A 21,525-nucleotide genomic window follows, 5' to 3' on the forward strand; every position below is an offset into this window, starting at 1 on the left:
CTGCACTCTGCCAAAGGTTTGGTTATGAGTCTTAGTATCTACTTTGCAACACTGCTAGGTAGAATCTTTCAGATGTCTTGTGTGGTGGACTCCTGCCATATGTTCAATGCACATCCCATTTGTCTTTCTAAATGAGGATTGATCATATACCCCGTGTCCGCTTTCTTGATTATCTTTTTTAGGTGTATAGAGTTCATTATGTTTATCATATCTTATAGGTCTATATAAGCGAGTATATTCCATGTTTGTCTTTCTCCTTCTGGGATACTTCACTCAGAATGATCTTTTCTAGATCCCACCATTTGCCTGCAAATTTCATGATTTCCTCTTTTTTGATTGCTGAGTAATATTCCATTGTGTAAAAATACCACAATTTCTGTATCCATCAGAGGACAACTTTTACTTCCAGGTGGGTCCTGGAGTTTGAAGTCAAGTCATTAGGCTTGGTTGCATTACTTGCTTAGCCATCTTGCTGGCCCATTTCATAAAAGATAACAGCTTATCCTTTGACAATTTCATATACATGTGCAGTGTATCGTGAGAGTTCGCTCTCACCACTCTGCTTCCCAGGACACATTCAGCATGTCCTCCTCCTGGATTAAATGTTTTCTTGTGTATCATTAGTAACAAACCAAATACAGTTAATGCTGTCCGTGCACATGGTTCGGAGCTGCCCACTGAAGCACGGGCGAGTGCCAGGAGCCTGATCCCAGAGAAAATGAGCTCTCCTTTCCCAGCAGCTATCGGCGACCAACAGCCCCTCAGCCAGCACCCCATGTGCTTCTCTCCCACCCAGGGGGAGATGTCAGCGCCTTGATCCTGTGCAGCTGCCAACAGTGTCCATGAGCTTGTGAGTGCAGTGGCTGTGTGGTGGCAGTAGACAGCGTTTTACAGTACCTTGCAGGACTCTTTCTCTCCTTTCTTCCCGGGTTTCCACATGTTCCCTGGCCGTAGGGGGTTGGAGTTGATGATTCAGATTTCTCCTTTAGGGTTGAACATTCAGTAATCACTTAATCTCAGTCATGTCACCAATTAGTACAGTACCTTTTAGTTACTCTTTAAAATGGCGAGTAGGGAGAAAGGCTTTTTAAGATTTTTTTTTTTTCTGGAAGCCTAAACAAGATCCGAACAAGGACAATACTTACAAGACACACTAACATAAAAGTGAGAAATCTCCCGCAACCCTGAAGAGAGAAATAGAAAACATATCAGTTTATCAGTCTTGAGTAGACAGAATGTGTTTTTTGGACACAAACTTGGAACATGATGGAATAAATGTTAAATGGTTTGACTAGTGTAATACTTTGCTGAACTACAAAATAGTTACACATTTGATTAGAGTCAGAGAACATGCTTGTTCATTACTCATTATATCCATGTACACTACTGGCAACTTGAGAGAGAGGGAGGGAAGGAGAGAGAGAAAATGAGAATGAACAACTGGAAAATGTCATGAATTTGAGAGAGAGCAGGGGTAAGGTTAATATGGGAGGGCTAGACAGAAGGAAAAGGATGTAATTATATTTTAATTTCAAAAAATAAAACAGTTTCTAAGGAGATCGGTTTTGTGCAAGGGCACATGTCTTGTATATCGGGCTTGCTGACTTCCCTTGAGTGGCAGTATACTCAGGAAGTTAGACCTACGTAATCAGTCTATGAGCTGTCTATGAGCTTGAAAAAATATCACTAGTGAAAGTGGGAATGGGAGAAATCACACATTTTGTGACCACAGCACACAGCTTTTCATTGTTAATGCAGTGTACTTAATTAGTTCCCCCCTCTAGCCACCCCCAACCCAGTGAAAGTATCTTGCTAGGAATATGAAACCCAGGCTGGTCTAGAACTCTTCATGTAATCAAAGCAGGCCTTGAACTCAAAATCTTTCTGTCTTTTGTTGTTGTTTGTTTTTTGTTTTTTGTTTTTTTTTTGGGGGGGGGCTAGTTTTGTGATGTGTATAAATTATACTCAATACTGTTATTTAGGTATAGGATTTTAGAGTTGGGGCCATGACTCATAGATCTACCCAAATGCTCATTTCATATATGAGGAAAGTGGCTCAGAAGGAATGAAGATATTTGTAGCCCAGGTGTGGACCAAGCTGGGGCTCAGGACTTTGACTCACCTAATACCAGAGTGCTAGCTGTCATGTCTGTCTCTTTCATAATCTTCTTTTCTCCATTTTAAAATCGTGAATTCCTACGTTCTGAGTGATGTAGTTCCTAGTGGAAATTACACTTTACAATAGCTGTCTGCAGAAAACTGCCACATGCCAGTGGACCTATCCCTAAGGCTTGCACAGCCAGTGGGCACCTTATCATTGCCTGTCCTTGTGCTAGATCCTCCCATTTGTATACCTCAAAAAGGAAAGAGCTGTCTGTCTGTCTTTTAAACTTAGTGTTTTCTTCTTATGCCTCTTGTTTTGGCAATTTCCTTGGAATAGTCATTTGGAATTTTATTCATCTGTTAAATAATTTAGCATTTAACTTAGTATTCCTCAGTTTAATTAATAACATTGACATTTTACATTTTAAGAAGTTACTGTGTGACTCCTAATTTGGTTTGGTTGCTTTATTTGGAATGACCCTTTTTGAAATATTACATTTTCATTGTGCAGAACTGTGTATGTATATATCCTTTAAAATTACCCTTCAAGTGTTCTTTCTCACACCTACATAAAGAGAACTGTGTAAAATGAAGCTCCAGTTCCTTAGTAATTATGCCTCAGCCTCAGCTTCCTTGGTTGCTAGATTGATTTTTCCGTTTGTGAATGGCTTTCTCATTCAGTCTTGACTGACACAGTTCTGTCAGCCTGGCACTGTTCTTCCAGTCTGGTCTTGCAATCACTGTGCAGAGATCCTGTGCTCTAACTGGAGAGTAGGGCTTTGGGTAGTTACTGTTCCACACAGCCCAGAACTGTGACATACAAGTGAGGCTACATGAGCTACCCACGTTCTTCTTCATGTGTTAGTAGTCCAACTACCCATCTTAAAATACGCCCTTTCCAGGAAGTGTCAGAGTTACCAATAGGTCACAGGGTACAGGCAGTTGTCACCATCAAGCTGAGGACCTTAGGGCCCACATGCTGGGAGGAGAGAACAGGCTGCTACACGTTGTCTTCTGACGATAGTGAGACATATGCATGCATGTACACGTACACATCCTCACACTAGAGTGAATGAAAATAAAATACAGCTTAAACTATGATCAGATGAGCTGGGGAGACTGCTCAACAGTTAAGATTGCTGCTGTTGGAGAGGCTTCAGGTTCAGGTCCTAGCACCTATACAAGCTCACAAACACTGTGACTCCAGTTCGAGGGGATCTGAAGTCCTCTTCTGGCTTTCACGGTCACCAGCCACACACGGGTGCAGACATACATTCAGGCAAAACACTCGTATATATGAAATAATAATAAACACATCTTAAAATATTATCAAAGATTGCTTGAATGCGCTGTCTCGAATTTCTTCTTGAAGGCACTTAGTGCTATGAGCTTTCCTCTTAGCACTGCTTTCATTGTGTCCCACAAGTTTGGGTATGTTGTGTCTTCATTTTCATTGAGTTCTAGGAAGACTTTAATTTCTTTCTTTATTTCTTCCCTGACCCAGCTGTCATTTAGTCACAAGTTGTTCAGTTTCCATGTGTGTGTAGGCTTTTTGCTATTTCTGTTGTTGTTGAGGTCCAGCTTTATTCCATGGTGATCAGACGAGATACAAGGAATTATTTCAATCTTCTTGTATCTGTTGAGACTTGCTTTGTGACCAACTATATGGTCTATTTTGGAGAAGGTTCCATGAGGTGCTGAGAAGAAGGTAAATTCTTTTGTGTTTGGGTGTAAAGTCCTGTAAATGTCTATGAGGTCCATTTGATTCATGACCTCTGTCAGAGTTATTGTTTCTTTGTTTAATTTCTGTTTTGTTGATCTGTCCTTTGTTGAGAGTGAGGTGTTGAAGTCTCCCACTATTAATGTGTGGAGATCTATATGTGGTTTAAATTTTGTCAGTGTTTCTTTTACAAATGTGGGTGCTCTTGTATTTGGGGCATAGATGTTCAGGATTGTGATGTCTTTCTGGTGGAATTTTCCCTTGAGTATGAAGTGTCCTTCCCCATCTCTTTTTATTAATTTTGGTTGAAAGTCTATTTTATCAGATATTAGAATGGCTACTCCTGCTTGCTTCTTGGGTCCATTTGCTTGGAAAGTCGTCTTCCAACCCTTTACCCTCAGGTAATGTCTATCTTTGTGCCTTAGGTGTGTTTCTTGTATGCAACAGATTGCTGGGTTTTGTTTACGTATCCATTCTGTTAATCTGTGCCTTTTTACTGGAGAGTTGAGTCCATTGATGTTGAGAGAGATTAATGACCAGTGGCTGTTAGATCCTTTGAATTTGATGTTGGCTGTGGTCATAAGGTTGTGTGCTTGGTTGCTTTTTGTTTTACTGTAGTAAGGTTAATTATGAAACTGAAAAGCTTCTGTAAAGCAAAGGACACCGTCATCAAAACAAAGCGACTGCCTACAGATTGGGAAAGAATCATCACCAACCCTTTATCTGACAGAGGACTCATATCCAGTATATATAAAGAACTAAACAAGCTGAAAAGCAGCAAACCAAGCAATCCAATTAAAAAATGGGGAACAGAGCTAAACAGAGAACTCTCTGTAGAGCAATATTGAATGGCAGAGAAGCACTTAAAGAAATGCTCAACCTCATTAGCCATTAGGGAAATGCAAATCAAAACAACCCTGAGATTTCACCTTACACCCATCAGAATGGCCAAGATCAAAAACTCAAGTGACAACACATGCTGGAGAGGTTGTGGAGAAAGGGGAACCCTTCTCCACTGCTGGTGGGAATGTAAACTTGTACAACCACTCTGGAAATCAATCTGGTGCTTTCTCAGACAACTAGGAATAGTGCTTCCTCAAGATCCAGCCATACCACTCCTAGGCATATACCCAAAAGAGGCTCAAGTACACAAAAAGGACATTTGCTCAACCATGTTTGTAGCAGCTTTATTTGTAATAGCCAGAAGCTGGAAACAGCCCAGATGCCCCTCAACTGAAGAATGGATGCAGAAATTGTGGTACATCTATACAATGGAGTATTACTCTGCAATGAAAAATAAGGAAATCATGAAATTTGCAGGTAAATGGTGGGACCTGGAAAGGATCATCCTGAGTGAGTTGTCCCAGAAGCAAAAAGACACACACGGTATATACTCACTCATATAAACATACAACATAGGATAAACTCCCTAAAATCTGTACATCTAAACAAACTAAGCAAAAGAGAGGACCCTGACTAAAACGCTCAATCCCCATCCTGAAAGGCAAAGAGGATGGACATCAGAAGAAGAAGAAAACAGGAAACAACCTAGGAACCTGCTACAGAGGGCCTCTGAAAGCCAGAAGAAGAAAACAGGAAACAACCTAGGAACCTGCCACAGAGGGCCTCTGAAAGCCTCTGCCATGCAGACTGTCAAAGCAGATGCTGAGCCTGATGGCCAACTGTCTCACAGAGTGAATGGAATTTTATGTAAGAAGTGGGAAATAGTAAGAGCTGGAGGGGACGGGAACTCCACAAGGAGAGCAACAGAACAAGAAAATTTGAACACAGGGAACTTCCCAGAGACTCATACTCAACCAAGGACTATTCATGGAGACAACCTAGAACTCTGACAATGCAGCCACTTCTGATGAGAACTGATAGACTAAGATCAGAAAGAAGGAGGCGAGGACCTTCCCTATCATTGGACTTGGGGAGGGGCATGCATGCTGAAAGGGGGAGGGGGAGGGTGGGACTGGGAAGAGAGGAGGGAGGGGCTTATGGGGGGATACAAAATGAATAAAGTGTAATTAATAAAAGTTAAATAAAAAATTAAAAAATATTATCAAAGATAAAGAACCTTAGGGACAATTTTTTTCTGAAAGAAACTGGTGTCTGTCTCTTGACCATCCTGCCATGTGGCTTCTGAATCTCTGACCTGTCAGTGTTTGAGTATTGGTACAGGGTAGATTAAATAAACAAACCCACAGAAGCTATTTTAGATTATGACCATGAGTAAGTTGTTGCACTGTGATTTTTGATTTTCAGTACTATGAAATGTGGAGGTACTTACTCACATTCCTGTTATTTTCCTGTGTTATTCAGCTGCCTTGCTCCCTTCTCAGCCTGTGTGTCCTCCTTCCGCAGCTTCACGTTCCCTGCTTCATGGTCCTTGCCAGTTTTTCTAGGCCTGCTTTGTTGTATTTCTCATCTAGATTTTGGAGCAAGCTTGGTTCTCGCACATCTTGTTCATGTCTGTCACTGGCAAAAGCCATGTTTTGGGGGAGCCTCCTCCCTGCACCAGGTGATGTGCTGTGCCCTGCTTTAGTTTACATGGAATGTGGTCCTTTGATCTCTGGGAATGGACACAAAAGTTAATATAATGCATTTTATAGGCAGTTCAGAAACTTGGAATTCTATCCATTTGGACATAATGGCTGTCATATGTTCACTTCTATTGCTGTAAGTGTGTTCTTAGGCTCACCGAATGATTGGATTCTTGAGAAACTAAATGTAAATTAAAATTTGGCAAAGAAGTGCCTGAGTTGAGCTGTCTGGAGATGTGCCATCTTTCTGTTCTGTCTGGTGTGTCCAAGTCTCAAAGTACAAACCCCTAACAACCAAGCATGAGATGTGAAGGACTCAGCCTTGCCCGGAGACCTGACGCTGTATCTCCTGCTGTGTCTGGCTTCTTTCAGCCTTTGTTCACTTTTCAAAAGTTTAGTATTTGAAAAGCCTACACCAGAACTTAACTGCTTTAAACTCCGACTATGCCATTTGGTAACTCTGTGCTTTGATGCAGTTTTTCAGTTTTTCTTCATTTTCTCATTCAGGAAACAGGTATTAATGGTATCCACTTCACAGTGGTGTGAGGATTAAACAAGTTCAAATCAGTGAAACCTCCTGGGCTGTAAGAACTGGGGAAATCTGGATTGTTGTGGTTATTTATATATGATGGGAGTAACTTGCTTTGGGTATATTTGTTGTCCAGCAAGGACAGCATTTTGATCGTACCTTGTATGTCGCAGACTTTAGAGTAGGCCCTGGGGAGAAAAGCAGTAAACAGGTAAATATACCTTGCCTTCTACTTTAAAAAAAATAATTTATTTCATTTTAAGAACTGTGTGCATAAGCTGAGCACAGGTGGTGCACGCCTATAAAACCCAGCACTCAGGAGGCAGAGGCAGGCAGATCACCGTGAGCTTGAGGCCGGCCTGGTCTACAGAGCAAGTCCAGGACAGCCAAGGCTACACAGAGAAACCCCATCTCAACAAAACAGTGTGTGTGTGTGTGTGTGTGTGTGTGTGTGTGTGTGTGTGTACGTACATATGATTGCAGGTTATTGTACAGGCCAGAAGAGGGTGTCCAATCCTTGGAGCTGCAGTTACCTGTAGTCGTAAGGATTTTAGTGTTAGAAACTGTACTTAGATAATCTACAAGAATACTTACGTGCTCTTATATGCTGAGTTTGTCTCTGGATTGATGGATTGATCATGCATGTTTGTCCTTGTGTGTGCACATGCCATGGTGTGTATGTGGAGATCATAGGATGGCTTGTAGAAGTGAATTCTCTTCTTTTGGTTCTCTGCCTTTATCATGTTGGTTCTGGGCATCAAATTCTGGTTTTCAGAGATGTCAGTAAGTAGTTTCACCTGCTGAGCCATCTCACTGGCCTCATATATGGCTATTCTTTTGGCACATTATGATACTGTGCTCTACTCTGTGTCCTGGTGACATATGGCTATAATTTTCTGCTTTCCTAACAGCTTTGATTGACTTTTCAAAATTTTTATATTAGGTGCTTTTCTCATTGCTGTGACCAGGTATCTAACAAAGCAACTTAAGAAAGAAAGGGCAGGTTTTATTCTGGTGTACAATTCACGAGGCACTGTCCATTATGGCAGGAAGGCATAGTGGCAGGAGTGCAACCAGCCAGGTATAGGGCATCCGCAGTCACAAAACAGGATGTTGAATGCCAGTCCTTGGCTCACTTTGCCCTTTTTGTCTTCTTTGGTTTTGGTTTGGGGTTTTGGTTTTTGCTTTTTACCAAACAGGGTTTTTTTCTGTGTAGCACTGACTATCCTGGAACTCACTCTGTAGATTATTTTGTTTTTAATAAGGAAGTTATAATGATTATAATAAAATTATCGAAATTATACAATAAGGCAACACAAAATACTCTGGGTACATTTAACTGGGGCACCTAACTAACTCTGTAGTATGGAGATATATACACACACACACACATACATACATACATACATACATACTTACATTATTTGGAAATAAATATAGTATGGGATAGTATAGAAATATATTATGAGAAGTGCTAAAATTGACCTCACTAAATAGAGAATTCTCTGGGGAATTGGGAAAGTATCTCCTTGACAAAGACATGGGTAAGTAATGGTGGTGGTCAGGGAGAACATTCCTGGCCAAAAGAACAGTTTGCACAGTGTCACAAGCTCCAGTAGTCTTGTGTTGTTGTGATAAGGTGTGGTACAGAGGACCAGGCCATGGACACAGATGGGACAGGACTGCTGACCCATAGGCATTTCTCTGCAGAAAATTTAGAGAGTTAGGGCTTAGTCTTAAAAACAGTGGTGTCGTCATCGTATTTTAAGCATATTTTATGTCATCATCATATTTTAAGGTGGGGTTGTAATCATATTTTTATTCTTTCCTTTTAGGTTTTATTTTTAAACATAACTTTATTTTTTTAAAGTTTCTGTTATTTCTGTAGAAAGTTGATTGATAAGAGATTGATTAGATTAGATTAGATTAGATTAGATTAGATTAGATTAGATTAGATTAGAGATTGATTGATTAGAGAGTGTAGGCACTGTGTCAGATTGTGACATTTATCTGGGCAAGAAATAGTGTGAGGCTAAACAAAGCAGTGGGGTAGCAGCGAGGGAGGAGCTGATAGGAGAGATGGAAGATAATAGTTTGACTTATGAAATACATGTCTCAGTGCAAGGTGAGAGGGCAAGTGCATGCTTGGGTGTGTATGGATGCCATTGAGGGTTATTGGGAGAAAGGAGGCTCCATATTAGGTTGGATCTCCCAGTCATTTGCAGAAACAAAACAAAACACCAAAAACCACACCTCAGCATCACCTCAAGAGCTGTAAAATTTTCCAGATGCTCTTTCATCAGTCAGGTTGCCTGACTGGCTTGTGAGACAGAGCTTGCTCGCTAGTGCTCTGTAGCTGAGTGGTGAGTGTGGGACATGCTCTGTGGGCTATGCTCTGCGGGCTTCTGTATGGTGTATCCTGAACACTTGCTGTTTTTAGTTGATCAGAGGAGTCCTATCCTTTAAAAAGCTTAACACTCTCATGAAACAGCCTTTCCATAAGTGGCTGAATCAAAACAAACATATGGGATATATGCTATGGACGGTGTAATAGCACAGCCTTCTGAATAAAGGAGACATTTCCTTCCCAAGGCAGCTGGCAAGTGTTTCTCATTCTCTATGATTGGCCTTTAGTGCCCTCTGTTGGATGTTCACTCTGAGGCAATTTTCTTTATCAAAAGGAGAAACATGAGAGATTGAAAAACCAGACCTTCAAAGAAGTGCTAACTTCAGTTCTCTTCAAACTATTCCACAAAATAGATACAGAAAGAACAATACCAAACTCATTCTATGAAGTCACAGTCACCTTGGTACCTAAACCACCCAAAAACTCAATCAAAAAAGAGAACTTCAGACCTATCTCTCTTATGAACATTGATGCAAAAATACTGGCAAACCAAATCCAAGAACACATAAAAGATATCATCCACCATGACCAAGTAAGCTTCATCCCAAGCATGCAGGGGTGGTTCAATATACGGAAATCCATCAATGTAATCCACCATATAAACAAACTAAAGGAGAAAAACCACATGATCATCTTCTTAGATGCCAAAAACATTTGACAAAATCCAGCACCCATTCATGTTTAAGGTCTTGGAGAGATCAGGGACACAAGGCACATACCTAAACATGGTAAAGACAATATACAGCAAGCCTATAGCCAACATCAAACTAAACAGTGAGAAACTTAAATCAATCCCACTGAAATCAGGGACAAGGCAAGAATGCCCACTCCCTCCAAATCTCTTCAACATAGTACTGGAAGTCCTTGCTAGAGCAATAAGACAACTAAAGGAGAGCAAGGGGATACAAATCGGAAAGGAAGAGGTCAAAGTATCACTATTTGCAGATGATATGATAGTATACATGAGAAACCCCAAAAATTCAACCAGAGAACTCCTCCAGCTGATAAACACCTTCAGCCAAGTGGCTGGATACAAAATTAACTCAAAAAAATCAGAAGCCCTCCTGTATACCAAAGACAAAAGGGCCAAGAAAGAAATCAGGGAAACTACACCTTCACAATGGTCACTAATAACATCAAGTACCTTGGGGTGACACTAAGCAAGCAAGTGACAGACCTCATTATAGGATGTGTGAAGACACACAATCAGGAATGCCGTCCTCAGAAGGACAGTGCCAATTACACATGACAGGAGCTTCATGGTGGTGAGAGTGTGTGCACGTGTGCAAGCACACACTTAATTTCTCTTTCTATAAGCCACAAAGAAGCTATCTTTGGGTTCTGGCTTCCAGGGGAAAGGATTAAGATGTTTGAATAACTAGGATGCCAAGCCTGAATACATTTTAGTAATAAGCAAGTGTACCTGGCACTAGTTTTTTTATTAAAGGTGACTATGTATAAATAAGTAAATAAGACTTTTCTGTAATAAATGAAATTAATTCTTTCCAAGGAAGAAATATTTTCATTATTTTTCAATGAACTTTCCCCATTATATAACGATAATCTTTCTTAAAATTGCTTCTGTCAGCTTTAGTTAGAACAGGCTCATGAACCTCTTTAAGTTTCTAATTCAGTGTCCCATGCAATTGTATTGAGTGAGTTTACACAACGAACTTAGAGACATCATCTGCTTTTGGTATATTTTACTGTGTTCTTTCCAGTAATGTTTAGTGATCATTAATAGGAACAATGCCAACTTCATTCTGTGTATTTCATGTACTTTTCCTTCCCTAAAAAAACCTGTCATCTGAAGCTGACATTTTAAATGAAGGACATAATCGTATAGCTTCTTTATTAGTGTGTCAAACTTAAAATGTAGGGGTTTCATATTTCAAAATGAAAGCATGTTGTGATTCATGGTTGCTGGTGACAAACTGGACAACTCTTCCATATCGCTGCTGCTCATTGCCTTTGGATACACACGGGGTTTGCTGAGTGCCACTGTTCTCTTCCTAGACGATAGCTCCCTCTACTTGAAAATATCAGTGTAATTATAGCTTAAAATTACATGCCCTATTAGTAAGAGCCTTTTGGGTTTTTTTGTTTGTTGGAATTTTTGTGGTAAGTTATTCAGTGTTAAAACAGTAGATTGTACTAGACAATTACCAAGGGTCTGGTCGCTTGGGAGACAGTCAAAGAAAAATCAAGAACTGTGTTTGAAAGCATTGTTCAAAGGCTATTGTAGCCTTTGATGATGTCAGTATGTATGCTTTGTTATAACTCCATGCAGTGCTTTGAAAAGGATGCTGCCATCGAAAACACTGAGGCGTGGAAAACAGAACTAGAAATCTTCAAAAGAGCCTGTATTTTGGTAAATCCTTGCTTTACTGATTCCAAAGTGTTAGAATTGTAACACAAAATACTTCTCTGTCTCCTCTCAGGAAGAATTCAATAGGAGCAACCACCGTAGAGCCCTGTTCTGCTACCATAGCCTGTGTAGAATGGTACATGTAAGACGAAAGCTTGGGAGCAAGTGGGCTGTGGCTACTTAATGAAGAAGGCTTAGCAACAGTGCCGCCTCATGCACCCGCAGACAAGTGGAACTCTGCTGGGCTGAGGGATGTTAGGAGCAGGGAGGCCCTCCTTCCTTCAGAGTTCTTCCTGACAGTCCTCCTGATGAGAAGTGAGCAGGTGTTCAGGAGCAGGGACTGCGAAGCGGAGGCCTGGCTCTACCCTAAACAACGGCTAGCGGTATCAGGTTCCTGAACTTTCTCAGCACTGCTCTTTGTCCTCTATAAAGTTTGGTCTCTAAACTTGGTGGGGTGGCTCACGCCTGTGATCATAGCACTCAGTGAACTAAGGCGCGAGGATTAGTTTGAGTTCCAGGTTTACAAAGTGGTATTCCTCAAGCAGATGCATTGCTATATGTGTTATCTTCTGTGCTCAAATAAAGGAGACAGGGTTCTCCCCCGGATGAGAAATCTTCATATCGGCCTGCTCTTGAGTTCCCATTATTCACATTGGAGTCATTCTGATCTAGGCCACCGAACTCTGTCATAATTTCGATTATTTACAAATATGCAGAGTAAGCACACACCAGTATGTGTGCTGCTGCTGCTGCTCCTCTTCTCATGCCAGGCAGTCACTGTAGCACTGAGTACTTATTCGTGTCGGTGTGGGAGGGGTATGTGTGTCAGTGTGTGTGTGTGTGTGTGTGTGAGTGTATGTGCAGTTAAGGTATATGTACCTGTACACCCTGCAGAGGCCAGAAGAGGGTGCCAGGTGCCCTTCTCCATCACTCCCTGCCTTTTCCTTTGAGGCAGGGCCTTTCTTTGAGTCTTGCTCTGACCTTTTCTCCAGTCAGCTGGAAGCCAGAAAACCTCAGCAGTCTGCCTACACTTGCCGCACTTGGATTGGGGTTATAAGTATTTGCGGTAACCTCCCATTTACTGTGTAAGTTCCGAGATTCTAACTCTGGTTCCTGTGATTTTGGAGTAAGTGCTCTTAGCTGCTGAGTTATCTCTCTAGCTCCTAAATTTACTTTTGAAATGATCATTTTTTTTTTTTTTTGCCCCTGAGATTAAGTGGTTTTTCCAGAAGGATGCTGTATTTGCTCACCTGTATGGTAGAGTGTTGTTTCCCACTTGATGTTCATTTAGAGCCTACATATGGACCACGGGGAGCCAAAGATGCCCGTGTTTTTGTCCAACAATGTAACTATGGCTTGAGAGTGTCAGAGAATCTTGCCTATCTATTCCCAGATCTCTTGTGGTCAGTCACTAAAAGTTTAAAGGATTTACATGTATTGTGTATTCAGACAGTTGAAACTGTTGTTTGTATCTTCACCTTGATATAAATTTGAAATTATAAGATAAACAGAATGTTGTTTTCAGTGATTTTAGTTCTCTGTAGAATATCTACAGAGTGCTGGGCACATGAGATAAATCACATTTGTTAAAGAACAAGCTTTGTTAGTCACGCATATTTATTTTCAGGGGCTAACTTTCCTTTATTTAATTTGTAGGACCCCTTGGATCCCACAAGGTCAGTGATTGTGATTCGCTCCTTGGTAGCAGATGGTGTAGCAGAAAGAAGTGGAGAGCTTTTACCTGGAGATCGCCTTGTCTCAGTCAACGAGTTCTCTTTGGACAATGCCACACTTGCTGAGGCTGTGGAAGTGTTGAAGGCCGTGCCCCCAGGTGCTGTGCGCCTTGGTATCTGTAAGCCTTTGGTGGTAAGTTTTGAAATGAATTAATATAGGAAGTGATAATAGTACAGTTCTTTTTTTTTTAATTTTATTTTTTTCTTATTAGTTACATTTTATTAACTCTGTATCCCAGCTGTATCCCGCTCCCTCATTCCCTCCCAATCCCACCCTCCCTCTCTCCTCTCCACCCTGTCCCTTTCCAAGTCCACTGATGGGGGGGGACCTTCTCCCCACTCATCTGACCCTGTTTTATCAGGTATCTTAAGGACTGGCTGCAAAAACCTCCTCTGTGGCCTAACAGGACTGCTCTTCTTCCCTTGGGGGGTGGGGAGGTCAAAGAGCCAGCCATTGAGTTCCTGTTAGAAATAGTCCTTGTTCCCCTCACTATGGGAAACCAACTGGTTACTGAGCTACCACGGGCTACATCCGAGCTGAGGTTCTAGGTTATATCCATACATGGTCCTTGGTTGAATGTCAGTCTCAGAAAAGACCCTGTGCCCAGATATATTTGGTCCTTGTGGAGCTCCTATCCTTTCCCCATCATACTAACTCCCCTTCTTTCATATGATTCCCTGTATTCTGCCAAAGGTTTGGTTATAAGTCTTAGTATCTGCTTTGAAACACTGGGTAGAGTCTTTCAGATGTCTTGTGTGGTAGACTCCTGTCATACGTTCAATGTACATCCCATCTGTTTTTCTAAATGAGGATTGATCATCTTACCCCATGTCCGCTCCCTTGATTATCTTCTTTAGGTGTGTAGATTTCATTATGTTTATCATATCTTATAGGTCTATATAAGCGAGTATATACCATGTTTGTCTTTCTCCTTCTGCAAATGGTGGAATCTAGGAAAGATCATTCTGAGTGAAATAGTACAGTTCTTAGCAACATAAATTTGGAAGACAGATGTGCCTCACTTGTAAGGCTTGAATTGCCTTAATAAGGGAAATAAAAGTAGTACAGTAAAGAACAGGGACTTGGGGACACAAATACACCTGGCCTCGAATCTGTTGCTTACTATGTGTTTAACCCCATGCAAGTTTTAGAACACAGATTTGTTTTGTTTAAGTGTGAGGTTTTTGCATGTGCATGAAGTGCCCACAGAGGCCAGAAGAGGGCATCAGATTCCCTGGAGCGTACTTAGAGGTGATTGTAAGTCACTCTGTGTGGGTGCTGGGAACCAAACTCTCTTGTCCTGAAAGAGAACTAAGCATGTTTCTAATGTTCTTGATTTACAGCATCAGAGCAAATTTCAGAAATGAAGGCAATGCCATCTGATGTGACACACTGAGTGACTGCTCGCTGCTGGCATTTCTAGCCTCTGTCCTGCCCATTTACTACCCCATTACCCTGAGTTTCTAAAATAGAAACTGAGTTCTATTCATATCCCTTAAATGTCCATTAAAATAAATCCTTGTGCATTTTAATTTTACAACCGTGGTTCTCAGCCTGCTTAATACTGCTACCTTTTAATCCAATTTAATTCCTCATGTTGTGGAACCTAATCATAAAATTATTTCATTGCTACTTCATAACTAATTTTGCTGCTGTTATGAATTGTAATGTAAATATCTGATATGCAGGATATTTGACATGTAACTCCTATGAGAGGGTCATTCCAGCCCAAAGCGGTTACAACCCACAGATTGAGAACCACTGTTTTAGACTGATGTTAAGAAGATAGAATGAGCGGAGGTTCATAAACCGTACTATTTTTGTTTATATGGAAATGAAATTTTTATATTTTCCTGCTATCACCCATCATCAGCATGTCTGGCGCTCCCCACTACTAACAGCATTTCTGGGGTCAAGCTATCTTAAGCTCATCTTATTGTATGATATACTGTGTCATGTTACTGTTCTTGACTGTGGATTCCTTAAAATTGTGTTTTTGAGGTCCTCGGTGTGAAATACATACTTGATTATTTCCATCTAGTATTAAATGAGCATTACTATATCTTAAGCCTGTCACACGTATTAATTAGTGTTATCTTCAAACAATGTTAAGCATCCTTCTTTTGTCGCTCATTGCAAATGAGCCAATGGAGACCCAGAGAGTTTTCCAAAGTTTTATCATTAGGAAGGGGTGGGGTCAAAGTATGAGCTTGGCAGGACAGTTTTAAGCCTGGTTCCCTTTCTTAGCCACCACGATACGAAATTTTGCTTCATTACAGTGTTCTGTTTAGTTTGCATGTATCTGAACAGTAAATAGCTCATGATAGGTTGTCAGACCGGATTTCAAAAAGCCCATTTCTATCTTTGCCCTGAATATCCCAGTGAAGATTCAGACTTAACAGGTACTTAGCTACGTTAGAATCCAGGGGGTTAAAGCAGAGATCTGAGACCCCTTCTCAGAGAGGTGGAGTGAGTTTTTCACAAGTCTCCCTCCTCAGTGGGTTGCCTAGATAGTTCTCATACAGAATTTTACATTTCATAAACATTGTACTGGTGATTTGATCAAGTTGACCAGGTTTATTCTACGAATCTTCTGTAAAAATTTGTAATGGTGGGAACAAGACTAAAGAACTGAAGTCTTTTCTTGACTCTAAAATTCTTTTAGTGTGTGAAATACATTAGCATGCTGCCTGAGAACAGCTCAGGCACCTCTAGCTAGCTTGGCAGGTAGTGACAGTTATGTTCATATGCGTACATGCATATACACAGAAAGCAAGCAGTCTATTGCATGGTGTTTTTGAATTAGGAAACTGCAGCATGATCTTTGTGCTGCTTTTTACATTTCTGTGCTGGAGTCTGATTCTAAGGTTTTACCCATGTTAGGCACATTCCCTACCAGTATTTTTTTTTTTAATTCTTCCTATACACATCAAAATGCCTGAAAGTAACTCCTATCAATTACTTTAAATAATTTATAGTCTAGTACATGGCTAACCAAGTTCTTGACTTCATATATGAAATGTGTGGCCATATGCAATAGATGGTAATTGAAGTACTCAGTATGGTGTTTACATAAATTAAGAAGGGAAAACATAATTATTTTTATGACTTTGGTGTTTTTAGGTTGTAGCAAGTATTTCGTCTGCATTTTCTCCGGTAATTATTTTCTAGATTATCATGGCTGTGTGGGGAAATCCTTACTGCCTGTGCACCTGGAGGACAGGTGCAGCACAGCCTCTCCCTTCAAGCAGCGTTAGGAAGACTGAGGTGTTTTGTGAAAACACAGAACCTCTTACCCACAGGGTCCACTTCCTGTGTTTCTTCCTGTAGAGGAGTGCTGCAGGCACTGCCTGGAGAGGGATTGGAAACATCATTGTGAGCTGGCACTTGGCTCACATTTCTTTCTCAGAATCTGAGGCTGCCAGGATAGCTAGGGATGAGAGGCCAAGATTAAGGGGAAGTGACTTCGATGGTAGAGTATCCTGAATAAACAGAGCTTGGTGTGCACGTGATTCCTGGTGGAGGCAGGAAGAATTAAATACAGAGCCAAAGTCAGGCTGGGGCAGAAAGATATGTAGCAGAACAAAATTACTTCTGTAGTATTAAGCCATATAATAACTATACTCATAGAACTGCAATGATAGATTGTCATCTTATCCACGATAGCAATTTTCTTTTCTTCTGCAAATTTACCTCAAACATGCTGGATATAAAAGAAAAAAAAAAAAAAAAAGAAACAAAAACAAACAAACAAAAAACTCCAATGAATTGGCTAGAGCACACTGGCCCCAGAACCCTTGGCTCTAGAGATGTGGCTTCCTCTGTGGTCCGCTCACCACCCACTTTGCTGATCTGTAAAATGGGGTTACATGGAGTGATAACTGAGGACACAGGCTCTGGAGTCAGATTCTGGATGTCTCACTGTTGAGTGATGACACTGGTTGAGCCCTCTCCTCACCTCACTAGAGTGCCTGTTGATGGCGAGCACGAGAGTGTGCTGAAGTACCTAAGCCTGTGCTTGGTGCCGGGATCACCTCATAGCTGTACCTGCAAGGCCTTTTTCTGGAGACTGGCTCTTTATTAGAGAATGCTTCAACTTGATCAGTTCTAGCCTAAGGTTCATTTCTTTTCACTGTGGGTGGAAGTTTGCTTTGTTGATAAAATTTGCATAGCCATTGTTGAGTGATTACACTGGATGAGAGCTGTCTGAAGAGAAGTTGAAGCTGCAGAATTTTCTTGATTATAAAATTCATTTTTACTTTCAGGAAGATGAGAAAGAAGGAAGTTACTTTATTTTACATTCAGACAACAATGAAGACAACATTGAGCCTTCAGAGATGCATTCATCTTTAATCCTTGAGGCACCCAAGGTATTTGGTAAAGCTATTTGCCATTTGAATGATTTTTGTGAGTTAAAGTAACTTATTGTAAATAAGACACAAGATTGTACCTAGTCACTTGGCTAAACAATTACAAATTAAATTACATTCCCCCAGTCCCTGACCCCATAATCACAGGTGTGCCCCATCAGCTTCCTTCTCTTTAATTAGTATTCTTTAAATTAAACTGTCTTTATTTAGTCCTATGTTGTCTCTTTAATGACAGAAGATGTAAATCATTTTCAAAAAACAAACACTAGGATTAGCAAAATAGCTCAGCTAAGGCGCTTGCTACCAAACTTGATCTAAGTTCAACATCCAGATGGAGCCTACAAGGTAGAAAGAGAAAATGGAATCTCACAGGTCGTCCTCTGACTTCCACACGTGTGCTGAGGCACGTACCTTCACCCACCCCCAAATAAATAAATAAATAAATGTAAAAATATTTTTAAAAGAACAAACATTTTTAAGCACTAATGTAAATCTATGATTTGGGAAAAAGAATGTATCATTGAAAACAGATCCATGTAAAACTGTAGCTAGAGAAGAGTGAGCTAAAGATGAATTTTCATATTTGAATACTTTCCAAAGATTATCTGCTCAAACTCCTTTGGTGCTGTCATCAAACAGTGTATATTCATTGTTCCCTTATTTCTCAAGTGTACTTTAGTCTTTGGTTTACTTGATAACAATTGCTTAGTAATGTTCCTGACATGTGGGCACAGTGTCTCAGGCTGATAGGCATTCCCATAATGTCCATTACACTCTTAAAAATTTAGACACTTTGTGTTAAAATTTTATAATCAGGATGTTTTGGGATATATCCTCTGACTCTGATTGTTTTTGAACCAGGCTGCAGTATTGGTTTACTGTTTCAATGTGAAGTTTTAGCATGTGGTGTTGAGTTATTTGAAGAAAGCAGAGGGGCAGGTTGATTGTAGGAATTTGCACTAGGTAGTGATTAGTGTGTGGGGCTTATAATAGGAATGAGCGATTTTTCTGAAGGGAATCAGGCCTCCATGTTCCAAAGCCACAGGCTTACAGAGCTAGGTCAGAGGCTCAGTAAAAACTATGCTGCAGTTATTTCTCTTTCTCAAATTCTCAGTGTAGGTGAACATCTTGTTCCCTGTTATTTGGCTTATTAAAAGCAAAGTTTACTCAAAGTACTTGAGACATATAGCTATGTCTTTAATTTATGACAGAGTATTTTTAATGGCTAGAGGTATAGGTCAGAGTAGAATGTTGCCTGACATGTGTAAGATCTTAGGTTTAGTCCCCTGTCTTTCAAAAAATAAAAAATAAAAACAAATGTGTTCTGAACTGTCAAATCGCCATGACTTCCTGAGTTACTCGCACTCAACCACGCTGAGCTTTTCTGTCTTTGTTGTCTTAAGTTTATGAACTACGTTTTGTGTTGGGGACAAGTTACATATGTGGGGCAGCATTTTAACCAGATTCCTCACTGTGGTGGAGAATTGTTGGGTACTTACTATATGATGAGGCTTTCAGAATAGCTTATCTTACAAGTGGCAGGCTCTGCCTCTTTGCATCCATTTTTCTGTGCTGTGCAGAATGAACGGCAGTTTCTTCTTGTTTGGTGATGCAGAAGAACCATGCTTCTTACCATGCATTGGTTAAGGCATGTACTGCAGTTAGCTTGGCACTTTTTCAGGTTGAGGTGGATAGTGCCGCTTTAAGACAAGTGGGGCGTAACTCTTCATAAAATCTTTTATTTACAGGAATTCAGAGATGAGCCATATCTTGAAGAACTTGTGGATGAACCTTTTCTAGGTTTGGGAAAGTCTTTGCAGTTCCAACAAAAGGACGTGGACACCAGCTCAGAAGCCTGGGAGATGCATGAATTTCTAAGCCCTCCACTGGAGGGAGGGGGTGAGGAAAGAGAGATGCTTGTGGATGAGGAATATGAGCTCTATCAAGAACACCTCCGGGCCATGGAATTACAGCCGCCACCACACATTCAGGAAACCACATCAGCCCCTCCCCGGCAGGAACTCCAGGTTGGCACACAGTGGCTGCATGCTAACCTCTCGGGAGACGAAGCACCAGAGTGTCACGATGCAGAGTCCCTGAGGAGTACATATTCCCCCGAGAGGCAGCAGTATAGCTACAGTACCGCAGACATGGTATGGCTCTACTGCACAGGCCCCACCCCCACCCTGCTCTGACCCTCCCACATATCACTTCCCCAGAAAAAGCAGAAATGAAATGGGCTTTTCACAGTTAGGCTGGCTGACAGGGTGCACTACCAGGAGCGTAGCAGTGCAGAGGAGGTCCTCCTCTGTGTGTCGCACTTCTCAGGAATCGTGAGCTGCAGTTACCTTGCTGGTCTAGTGGTTATTTTCACCCTGCTTTTTATGTCTGTGACATTGTTCTTCTGATTTCTCAGTTCAATAAAGAGTTCTTTTAATCCTTAAGGTTTTCTCTAAAATTCCCTTAGGAACTGTGGCTACCTATTTCTTGTGAAGTATATTTGTCAGGGCAAAAGTCAAAATTAACACATAGTATGTTATTATTCATATGTTTGCTGTTCACAGCACTCTCCATCCTATCTGTGATGTAACAGAAGTGGTGTATGCCAGAGAATTACTTTCACATTTGAAAATCTTGCTATTTACAACTTGGCAGGAAACACTACCTTTTACTTGGTTAACCTTACTATTAGATCACCACTAAACTGGATTTGAAAATAAAATTATAATTAATTAGTTACATGTGGAAATTTTTTTGTTTTATTTTGTTTGTTTATTTTCTGTCCTGAATTAATTTTTAGACAAATGAGAAGAAATTATTATAGATGATGTTTTTACTTTTTTAAGTTTGGTTTTGTTTTTATTATGTGTATAGGTGTATTTTAAAGTTATGTTGGTGGTGTGCTCACATAGGCCCGGCTTTCTGTGCTCAGGCTGATCCCTTTCTGGGAGGTGAGCAAAGGAGAGAAGCTGGGCTTTCTCCCTTGCCTCCCTTGGACATTTCCTCTTTTTCCCTCCTGCAAATCCTGTGGGTCCCTCTGCTAGGCAAGGAGCTTCTCTATCTCCTTGGATGAAGCCTCAAGGATTCCCCACAGCTGAGGGAGGGTTCTAGGCATCCTAGCAGGAAACATGCTTTTAATCTGTAAATGATCTTAGATGTGGGAAGTTGTGACACAGAGTTGCCTGGTGTACTCCAGTGACAATTGCTTTCTCTTTCTGCCTGCCCTTCCCTGGATCCTAAGACTTTCATGCTGAATATTCACCTACGTAAGCATACTGGAATCAGAGCTTACTGAACAGGTGCGCACACTCTTTTTGTGCCCGCCTTTTCCCATAAAAAGAAAAATTCTATTTATTTAAAGAAAACACAATTTTAAATATTGGTCCGTTTTGATACTTAAACTTTTAAGGTGGGAGATAAAATAGACTAATATATATTTAGAATACTTACTGAATACATTTAGTCAAACGTTCATATCATAAAAGTTGTGTTAGGCTGACTTGTTTGAATGTACGTGCACTTGCATACATTCAAATAATTTCAGTGCGTATTTAATGTCTGTGTCCCTATTCACAACAGTCACTTTCAGATCATTCCACACTGTTCCAAGTACACAATCTTCATTTCTATGTAGCTTGTTTGAGGTGAGGCAGTTCTTTGTTAGGCTTACTTGTGAGTTTGGCTTTGGCTTCTGTGATAAACACTGACCCAAATCAGCCTGGTCAGAAAAGGTTGGCTTCAGCTTACA

At 40.7% G+C, this 21,525-nt stretch overlaps 1 protein-coding gene across 2 annotated transcripts in view; it reads left to right on the forward strand.

The window, feature by feature from the left end:
- Nucleotides 1-21,525, forward strand: part of Patj (PATJ crumbs cell polarity complex component) — a 307,127-nt gene that overhangs the window by 84,725 nt on the left and 200,877 nt on the right. Inside the window, exons 18-20 of one of the 2 annotated variants that reach the window (XM_055628777.1) lie at nt 13,330-13,539; nt 17,673-17,777; nt 19,526-19,930. In XM_055628777.1, the coding sequence (XP_055484752.1) occupies nt 13,330-13,539; nt 17,673-17,777; nt 19,526-19,930 (720 nt within the window). The remainder of the gene's footprint in view (nt 1-13,329; nt 13,540-17,672; nt 17,778-19,525; nt 19,931-21,525) is intronic. The other variant, XM_055628778.1, reaches the window with a different exon arrangement.

This window comes from Psammomys obesus, unplaced genomic scaffold (genome assembly GCF_907164565.1).
Source record: "Psammomys obesus unplaced genomic scaffold, mPsaObe1.curated_primary_1811, whole genome shotgun sequence".
In the NCBI taxonomy this organism is placed as follows: Eukaryota; Metazoa; Chordata; class Mammalia; order Rodentia; family Muridae; genus Psammomys; species Psammomys obesus.